Source organism: Micromys minutus (genome assembly GCF_963924665.1).
Source record: "Micromys minutus genome assembly, chromosome: 12".
Lineage (NCBI taxonomy): Eukaryota > Metazoa > Chordata > Mammalia > Rodentia > Muridae > Micromys > Micromys minutus.
The window spans coordinates 54,348,970-54,359,910 of NC_137981.1; the positions used below are offsets into that span (position 1 = coordinate 54,348,970).

Here is a 10,941-nt window from a genome sequence, read left to right on the forward strand (position 1 = left end):
AAGTATAGGAAACATTTCTCCTTAAAGAGAATTCAGCATTGCAGAGACTGTCAGATTGTGGAAAATCTTAATTATTAAAGACTAAAATATACTATGAAGAAAATACCAAAAACCAGCAACAGGATTATCAGACCTTGAATTTAATTTCCTTTCACAATGAAAGTGCCAATGTATATGTCTGAGCTAATTCATGCTTTATGGCAAGTAGGACCTGTCACTTGGGCAAACCTACTTAAAATGACACAACAGATAAGGAGCAGATGAGAATATTGAGGCTCAGTGTGCACACTTACACAATTTGATGTCACTTTCCTACTATTTTGATAGACAATCCGCTAATTAGTGATCTGTTTGGTATATTCCTAAAGGGAACCTACCAGGAAATTCTAGAAAATAATGACTCTGTTGCCAAGTACGGTCTCACCATTTTTAGTTAATTCTGGTAATTGTAAGGAGCTGTGATGCAAAAAGCTGACAATTTAACCTCACTTTATATACATAAGAAAACAAGGTTGAGAAAAAGAAACCACATTCACTCTATAAATACAATGATAACACATCAACAAAAACAGAAAATAATGTTGAGGTGTCTGGTACTAAAACTGTCTTTTATTTTTCCTTACATAACTGTAAAAGACTTAGTATACAGTCAGTAAAAACAAAGTAAATTAGGCAAGACAGTAACCACGGTCTGAAACACCCTAGGAGTTAATGCTTCTGCACCATGCTCTTCTCAAGCTCCAGGGCACATGGCTGACAGGCCAGCTTAAGGGTGGACACTATGAGCAGACAATTGTGTGTATTATATATAGTGAAATTTTTAATAACCATTAAAGTAGCAAGAGTATCTAAAAAGATCTTTAACAAAGCAATGGCCCCTTGATTCTAAGTCATCCTAGAGGTCACTAGTGTTTAAAACAGTAGGGGCAGCTTCTAGATACCTGGGGAATTTTTTAAACATCATAGACTACCAAGTATAATAAATGCATATATATGAAATGACATGTAAGAAAGTTATGCAAATATTAACTATGTACAATGATCCTAAAATAAGCCACTTCTAGAATCTAGCTATTATAAGTTACATTAAATAAATACATCTAGTTAACTGTTCCCATTACAAGCTATGCTTTTGAGCTCAGATCACCATAGCATTGACCATCTAGTTCCAAAGCTTCAACGATGTGTGCAGCAGACGGGCGATCTTTAGGATCCTCATTAGTACACACACAGAAGAGTTCAATGACCTTCTGGTAGGATTCATCCAGTTCTTCCATGTTGATGGATGGCCTTGTCCCCAGAGCTGCATAGTATGCTTCGTCATCGAAGTCACTCTCATCAAAGGTTGCATCTGCACATGAGGGAGTTAGAGATGAAAACAAAACTGTGTTGGTCATGGAATAGCTCAATGGCTTACCTTCCTTCAGCAGTTTGTTCAACTAGATACCCCACCCACCCAATGTAGAATTATTAAAAAAATAAAGAGAACTCATGAGTGGAGAGGTATACCCTTATTTTCCTATTATCAATCTCCATCTCATTTATATAGGATTAAATCTAGCCAACTAATAATCTGAAACAACTGTTTAATTTTTAATTTAGTGGAAAGACAATTATATGCACAAATGTACTGGAAAGATTCAGATTTATGTTAAAACCTATTTGTATTTATACCTTCATCATCATCATCATCATCTGGAAGATTGACATGTGGAATACATAAAGTCATCATTTCCCACAGAGTAAGGCCAAAAGCAAACATATCTGCCTTGTCAGTAATAATGCCATTTTCTTCCAATGCTTCCTTGGGTTTCCATGGCTCAGTACCAATATAACAGGCCTCAGGATCAGTCACTAAAACAAAATACAAGTAGAATAGTCATGAGAGCAACCAAAACAACACAAGCAATACCCATTTGTATGGGGTGTTCAGAGGCTAATCAGTATGTTCAACCTCACTATAAAGGATCTGTCCCTCAGCAGGCTGGCAAGTATTAAAAGATCTCATCAGTTGAGAATGTAAGAAAACAATAGTTCAACCAGGCAGTGGTGGCTCAAGCCTGTAATTCTAGCACTCAGGAGGATCTCTCAAGGCTAGCCTGGTCTACAGAGGGTAGGCCAGCCTAAAGCTACACAAAGAAACCATTTCTCAATTAAAAGGTGACAGAAATATAAAGATGTCAAAATTCTAGGCAAGCTAGTACACCTTGCTTCGCTTTAAAGATTTGCAATCTGTGTGATACTGCAGACCATTTCAAGTCTGGCCCTTGGGCTTTCTGTGGCAAAGTCACAAGGGTTGAGAGCCAAATGACATTTCAGTGCTTCCAGGACTGCTAAGTCAGGAGAACCAGAAGGGATAACACACTGGTCTTTAAGGTTTGCCCAGGACCAGGAATAGGAGTCTAATGTAATTTTGTCAATCGCAATAGAAAAACAACAAAAACCTGGCAAAAACTGATTAGGAAAGGACAGACTCTTAGATCAATCCACAAAGAATCATCTAACAATAATAGTATTAGTTTTCTAATATACAGATCTTTCTCTAGTTCATCTTAATGATGCTTTAGGCTTCCAGACTAGAGACTTACACTTAGTGGATTTTTTTTTTAATTCTCATTTTTAAATGTGTTGGGAATTTAACAGTTATAAGTGGAATTTTAAGTTTTCACCTTCCTCATTTTACTAATATATAGAACTAACTGATAACCTCAGTCATTCCAGTGTCACTTTTCTAAAACCAACCATGTTGGCGTCTTTGTAGGATGTTTATTTACTAACAGATTTGTGGCCTTCCTAGTTCTTATGTCAATTTTGATAATAATATTCTTCTAGTAAATTATCATTTTCATCTATGCTCACAACTTGGTGAAAAGCAGCTTTCTGTAACAGTCCTTATGAATGTGTAGAACAGGCAGCTGAGACCTCTTCCTGCCTAATACCGGTGGTTATATTCTCTCTTTTCTCTTGGTGAGAATTTTTATTTTTCCCAAGAACCAGCTTTTTTTGACTTTATTGTCATTAATATTTTTCAGGGTTTGTTTTTCTTGACTTCTGTTCCTGTCTCTATTCCATGGACTCTGCTCTTCCTTTCCTGGCTAACAAGGAAGTGAAGCCAGTGAGGGTGAAGTTTTGTCTTTTTTAACATAATCACTAATAGCTACTAATTTTCCTGAGAAACTAGTGATTTAACATGTATCACTTATGAATCAATTCTCTGTGATCCAGATACTCTCCTATAATTATATAAATTTATACTGCTAACCTTCCAAATACCCAAGGCTCTCCTCAATATTTTGTTAGTAGTCTCTAATTTAATTCCTTTTTCTAGTAAAGTACTGTACTTATTATATCTTCCTTAAGGCAAATTTTGCTTTACATGTTTAAAAACTATTCTGTAACTAGGATAAATCAAATTCACTGGACAGTTTTAAAGTGTTTAATTTTTCAGTATTTTATTACTATAATCTCCATTTTTACACAAGGATAGAATTGAAAACAAAATGCTTATAACTCTCTTCCAAACCATAGGGGAGAAAAGCAAGCACTTTATCTTCAAAATCCTATTTTGAGGCTTTAGTAAAATTACAAGTAGAAAAAGAAACATTTGAAGAGAAAAGGGAAGATGTTAGTTGATCCTGATTAGCATGATTAGCTAAGAAAGTCTAGAAGCTGGGGAAGCTCTGTCTAGTGGGTGTGTCTTGCCCAAAGTTATTCAGTTAAAATCCAGTGTGGACACAGGCGGAAAGCCGGGAGGCCTAAGAGTTCAAGGCCAAACTAGAACAGATGTATTCAAAACAAATCAAAGTTAGACAAAAAGTGCTACCAGGTCGGTAATCGTCCATGTGGCAAGGGAAGGAGGAGCTAAGGCTCAGAGAAGGCAAACCACTGAAAAGACACTATTACACACTTTCCAAAAGGAGTTCATTTTAAACCATGTAGGTTCATTATGTTTACAATGCAAAATTGTATGAATGTAAAACAGTGCTAGTTACCAGTCATATTTTCATCCAACGGCAGAGAGACTCCCACATCACAGATTTTAATTGTTTCAAAGTCACCTTTAATTACGACATTTGAAGACTTTATGTCTCCATGAAGCAGCTTCTTTTCTTGATGCAGATACTAAAATTGGAAAAAGCAGTCAAATGAGCAGAAAAATTAATAAAACTCGTTCAATAAAGCAATGACTTGAATTCCCTTTGTAAAGTAGACTTATTTGTCCATTTCAAAGTATTTGAAGCCAGGGAGGGAACATGCCATGTCATCTGAAAATTTTCTTAAAGATGTTTGAATTCTCAAAGCCTATATAATTTTCTATCTAGATTTCCAAACACTCCAATTTTACTTGAGGCCAATAGTTATAGACTTAATTTTAGAATCTTCACAACAAAGCAAACTTACCTCAACTTTGATATAATGCAAGAGAAGTAGGTGACACAGGGCCACAATAATTCATGAGCAGAAGCCAAAGTGTAATCCAAAGCTATATTATGTTTTAATATATTAACTTCTTGGGTTGCAAACAATTATAGTCACATTTTGAACAGTGCTGCACAATGGCTGTCTGTTCATTTGTCAGCATTTGAGTACTAACTACACCATGAGCCTAAATTTGAAATGAGGCCATTCTTGATGTGATCTGCTCTTACACAAGAGCTTACTATGCTTATTTCAAATGCAGCCTATCATATGGTGAAGAGGCCAACATGGTTACATTATAATTTATTCATTTTGTTATATATACATACTTAAAGTCAGTAATTCAGATGCTTCTATCCTTCGGCTGTCCTGGAACTCACTATGGAGACCAGGCTGGCCTTGAACTCAGAGGTCCACCTGCCTCTGCTTCCCAAATGCTGGAAATTAAAGGTGTGTATCACCATGCCCAGCTCTGTCCTATTGAAAGTTATCTAAAAATATTTAAAATGCATTTTTCTCAATCTGCTTCAAAAACCAATTTCCTATGAAATGGAGTTTCTCTGTAGCCCTGTCCTCAAAACTCAAAAGATCAGCCTTGCCTCTGCCTCCTGCCTGCTGGGATTAAAGACATGTGCCACCACTGCCCAGGCTTGTCTGCATTTCTTCTATCTATCTACAAACACAGCAAAAAATAGGTACAACACATGTTTAATTTCTTCACAGTTCACTGTTTAAAATACAGTGACATAGTTACCTTTAGCCCCCTCGCCATATGCAAAGCAACCCTGAGAATTACAGCTGCTGGAAAAGGACTCCCACTGTCTTTGTTCCGCTCTTCTATTAAGTCATTGAGAGACTTTTCACCTCCATACTCCATAGCAAGGCACAGACTACCATCACTGGCTTCAGTAAAAGCACGATACCCTTAGAAAACAAGACATTTTCTATTAAACTCTTCATTAATGTAACATGGACCTGCACTAGCACAGTGAAGCAGCCACTATTTACAAAGCCCAGAGGCACAATTCAAATGCCTACAAGTGCGTCTAGCAGCACAGATCAAAATACCTTTACTCTTCTGTAAACAGAATAATTCCACCAGCCCAATTAGTACCAAAAATGCAAAGTGAAAACAGCACAAGAATCCATCTAAATGAACATGAATGGTCTACATGAGGACCATTCTACATCCCTGAGATCTCAGAACCAGCACCGAAACTACTATTTCCAACTCCAGTAAGGTTAAATACAAATGCTTAAAGATCTAAAATATGTGAATTTTAAATATTTTTTATTTTATGGGTATTTTGCCTGCACATTTATATGTGCGCCACATGCATGCCTGTTGCCAGTGGAAGTCCATACGCTATATCCCACATGGATGGTTGTGAGTCACCATGTGGGTGCCAAGAACTGAACCTGAGTCCTCTGCAAGTATGACAGGTCCTCTTACCTGCTAAGCCATCTCTCTAGGCCTTTATGTGAAATTTTACTTTAGACAACTCACATTAACTTGCTTCCCAACAACAGGTAGACCCATTATTAGCAAAACCAGTAGCTACACAGAACATTGCTTACCATATACTGCCAAAGTAAATGTAGACTTACCTATAATGTTTGGGTGATCAAGGTTTTTCAAAATCTTAGCTTCATCGGTTAGTCTCTTCTGATACACAGTTCGATAATGATCATCACATAAGGGATTTATCTTTTTCACAGCCCAAGGAGAATGAGACAACCCTCTGGGGGATCTAAAATATACACACGTAAACTTAAATACAAAATGAATAAAAAACACCAACACTCAAATTCTGCTCCATAGAAATAAAAGGTTTTTAAAAGTATTAAAAATTCTTTAGCTCATCAACACCTGTTACTTTTCTGCTTTGAGTAAATCAGTGTCAGGATTTAATCAGATGCCCTGAATAGCACCCGATACCTAAGTTCTGAGAAGGGATGAGAGAATAAAAATAAAGATGGGATGTTGGGAACTTATCAAAGTATAATTAAACTTCAGAACTGCTACACTATTTTTTAGCCTGGCACATTCGCCTATTATTTAATCAATATTTATCTATATGTATCAGAGGTGATTTATGATATGCTATAATTAATATTAAAGTGTAAAGACACTTTCTATATAATAGTATTCTATTTTATTATTTGAAATTTCATACATGTGTTTGATCAAATTTACTTTCTGCTCCCTCCCCTCCAGTTCCTCCTCTGTCCCACCACCACTACTTTCCCCTCCTAACTTCACGGGTTCTTTTTTTTTTTTTTTAAGTTCACTGATCCACTCAGTGCGTGGATATAGTACTGGAGCATGGAGACTCTCAGGGTCTGCATCCCTAAAGAGAACTGCCCCTCCCTTCCCTAGAGCCAGTGACTGCCAATGGTTTCCTGTCCCTAACATGCTCTTCTTCACTATTGGCTATTACAACTCCACACGGAACACCTCTGCACCTGTTCACCACACTCAAAGCTGAGTTTTCTAGTATCTTTTTACCAGTTTGCCTTCTTATAGAACCAGGAGGAATCTAGAAGTCAAGTATTAGTGTCAGAGCTCCGGCAGTTAACGAGATCCTAAGAACTGGAATGCAGTCTTCAGGCATAATGAGGAACTTCCCCAGTTCAAGTACAAGGGACCTACAGTCCCCAAGAAGGAAATCTTGCTCACCTTTTCATTAGGTAAACACTGACCCCAGTCCCAAAGCCAAGCTTCTGCATAAACGGAGAGGCAGGGATATTTACACATGGAGTCAAACATAATGCTAAAAAAGCAAAAGCAAAAACTTAACATTTGAAAAGAGCAGTACAAAATCATCTAAACATTCTTAAAGCCCCATTGTAAGATTAGTAATGGCATAGGGTATTTCTTTTTTTATAGAGTATGCAGGTATCCTTTGATTAAGATGACTTCTGCAACTCTCACGCTAACACGAATGTAAATGGCTTGTTTTCTGTGGCTTATAAGATCTTAAAACTCCATTCAATAATTGTGTGTGTGTATACATGGTATGTCTGTGTGTACAGAGGTAAATGCTATGCCACACATGTGGAAGTCAGAGGACAGCTTCATAAATTTGGTTCTATTTGGGCAGATCACACTTGGGTCAACCTGATGAGCCATCTCCCTGGTCCTTTTTTACATTCTTAAAAGGCTACTTAAAAATAACGAATATTGAGGTTGGTAAGATGGCTCAGTGGTCAAGAGCACTTGCTGCTCTTACAGAGACCCAGAGTTTGATTCCCAGCACACGTATCAGGTATATGATCATCTGTAACTCCAATTTCCAGGGAATCCAGTGCCCTCCTCTGGCCTCCAAGGGCACCCACATAGATGTGGTGCATGCACACACACACACACACACACATTAATAAAAATACATTGAGAGAAAAAGGATTACCAACAAGCAAGCATAACATGGTCCTCAAAGGCTACTGGGAACATCCACTTTGTGACACTGTGACAGGTTGACAAAGAACATGCTCAAAACTGCACTCTAGTTACAAAATCGTAAAATTGGGAGAAAACCTTTTAATGTTTTAAGTACTTTTATGAGTCTGTGCTGAGCCACATCCATAGCTACATTGGGGGCCACACGCTACACACAGGAACTATGTGGACACCTGCCTTTTACATAAAGTTTCTTACCCCATGGCACATGCCCAAGGAGAAAACACACACACACACACACACACACACACACACACACACACACACACACATACATCCTATGTAAACATATTTGAATACTGGGATTTTTCTGGCATCTGTAAAAACAAAAACAAAACATCTAAATATAATCCAGAGCATTCTATAATTATTAAAGATGAAATAGTTCTGCTTCCAGTCAAGAGTAATTGACTAATGGAGCTGCTCTGTGAACTGCAAAACCTGGCAAAATACAATAGTTTTCAGATATACGACAAGAGATAGAGCAGAGCTGAGACCTCTGAGCAAAGACAACAGCAAGCTTGTTGTCACCGTATAGCCGTTGAAAGGTTGTCCCAGGCTTGAACACAGGAAACAGCCCAATAGTCAAACCCAGAGACAAAGCAGAGGTCAAGGACAACTAGGCAGCTGGAGGCTAAGGAGCAGGACACTGGAAGGAGCTAAAAGAAAGGCGAGAGCAGAAAAGATCCACTGAGCGCTGGGCTAAGTACTTAACTATACTCATAATGTTTAGCATTCCTAAAGCCACAAAAGCAATAGGCTAAGCAACAGGAAACGACAAGAATTTAAGAATAAGATCACTTTACCATACATAAACCAGACCAGGTGGTACTGCAGCAGACTGTGGAGTAAAGCCCTCAGTACTACAGCTAACTTTTAGCCCAAGCAAAGTCTGTAAGAAAGTTTAAACACCAGTCTCAAAAGTAGCAGGCTTCTCACCATTCAGCTTTGGAGCTCTGTAGAGGTCTGTCGTGGTCTGCCGTGGTCTCCAAAGACCACTCTCACCACTCTGAGGAGTGACAGACTCTAGCATGCAATGACATAAGATATCCACCTCCTAACCAAAAATTACCAGTATGAAAGAAGCAAACAACATGGCTCATGCCAGAAGAAAAATAAACCAATGAAAATATACCATCAAATGACAGGAGTGGCAGAAGATGAATAGTAAAAACAGACACAGTTCAGAAAGATACTGGCCGATGTAAAAGATAGTCTGGGCACACTATTCTTGTTCTTAAAGATCCTCATGGGCTAGGTGTGGAGCACAAGTTATAATCTCAGGACGCAGGGGCAGTAGAGGGACCGGAGTTTAATAAGGGTATCTGTGAATAAATATCTAATAGATACATTGGGAACAACACTAACGTGTCCACTAGCACCTTTATTCAAAAATATGCTGGGCCAGTGTAATAAGGTAAGTTTTAAAAAAGTCACAGATACTGAAGTGGGAAAAAATGCACAATGTCTCAATGTCTACTAATCTACATATAACCAACTAAAGACATCTTGAGCAATCTTGGAGCCACCTCCACAGGGAGAAATGCTTGCTGTGCAAGTCTGATGCACGATTCCTGGATCCCATCTACAAGGAATACAACTCCCATTATCCTCTAGTGCAAACCAGAAGATTATTACTAGGCAGGTCCTAAAATACAGAACAACCATCAGTGAGTACACAGAAAGTCTGGCCTGTGCTATTATAATCTCTATTATGGTTAGCACTATTATAACGACCAGTACTACTGAGGGACCCTAAAGGCTTTTACAGTCCCACATCCTCCTTAAGCTTCCCCCTCCCACTGAGGGTCTTACAGCTCCCCTCCCCCACTAAGGGCTTTTGCGGTCCCCACCCTCCAGGAAGGAGTGCTTCAACCTTATCTGGGCAGCCCCTGGAATGTAGGGGAAGAACCTTAATATATGACCCAGGCAGGCACCAAGCAATACTCCTTCCTGGGAAGCAATGTCTTATCTGAGCAGCCCTGGAATGTAGGACACAGGTCCTGAAATGCAAGCCATGTTGGCAGCAGCCAATCGATTTACAAATCAACTAAACCCACCAATGCTTGCATGCCAAGTCACCATCGCTGTAGCCCACCGGTTACTAAGTGTATAAAAACTATACTGACGGAGGGCTCAGGATGGCCTCTCCTCAGGATGTAGGCCACCCCAGTGCACTGGACAATTAAACCTCTTGCTTTTGCATCGATCCCTGATCTCTCATCTCATTCATGGTAGCCTCAAATAGATAAGACTCAGTTTGGGTCTTACACTACAACTGTTTACAGACAGTGACAAAGGAACAAACACTAAAATGCTTCTAGTAGAAACAAGTAACAAGAAAAGGTCCTTTGCAATCTTACCAGACTTCCTTTTTTCAGGTAATTTGTTTGGTGTCTTGAAATTATTGATTCCTTCCATTGTAGCAATCACTTTAGGTCCTATAATGAAAACAAGTTAAGTTATACTGCAATTACCTAAAATACTCTCATTTGTGAGGAGAATCCCATAACATCATTTTGTCAGAGAAATATATAATACCTGAAATGACCTCAGCAAATACTTAGTCCCATTTTATTTACAAAGGTAAAACTGACACCCAGAGATACAATTACTTACTCATGGTCATACTATCAGTGATTAGAGGTTGTAACTTTAACTATAAAATATCTACTTAGAGGTTAGAGACATAGTTCAGAAGGTAAAGGCACTCGCTGCCAACCTGTCAACTTGAGTTCAATTCTTGGGTCTCATATATAAGAGAACCAACTCCCACAAGTTGTCTTCTGACCCTGCTGCAAACAAAACAAAAACTGAAAACCATGCATACAAACAGCATTATTCCTAACAGTCCAAACAGACAACAGAAGTGCCCATCAGATGCTGAATACAGAGCAAAAAGTAACAGACTTGCTATGTACAACACCAGGAAGATAATGTTTAGCCAAGGGACAGAAACCAGATAGAGAAGGCCACAGGAGATTCAACTGAGCAAGCGTGTTTAGAGCTGTCCAGAAACTGCAAGGATTTCCCGATGGCTCAACTCTGGCAAGGAAGAAAAA

The 10,941-nt window shown here is 38.6% G+C and overlaps 1 protein-coding gene across 1 annotated transcript; it reads right to left on the reverse strand.

Moving 5' to 3' along the window:
* Positions 1-1,124: 1,124 nt before the first annotated feature.
* On the reverse strand, positions 1,125-10,300 carry PBK (PDZ binding kinase; the record flags this gene model as incomplete). Its single annotated transcript, XM_080926763.1, has 7 exons — positions 1,125-1,351; positions 1,675-1,854; positions 3,993-4,122; positions 5,174-5,343; positions 6,028-6,170; positions 7,100-7,193; positions 10,243-10,300. The coding sequence occupies 7 exons, from the start codon at positions 10,298-10,300 to the stop codon at positions 1,125-1,127; spliced, it is 1,002 nt and encodes a 333-aa protein (XP_080782889.1).
* Between the last annotated feature and the right edge of the window lie 641 nt (positions 10,301-10,941).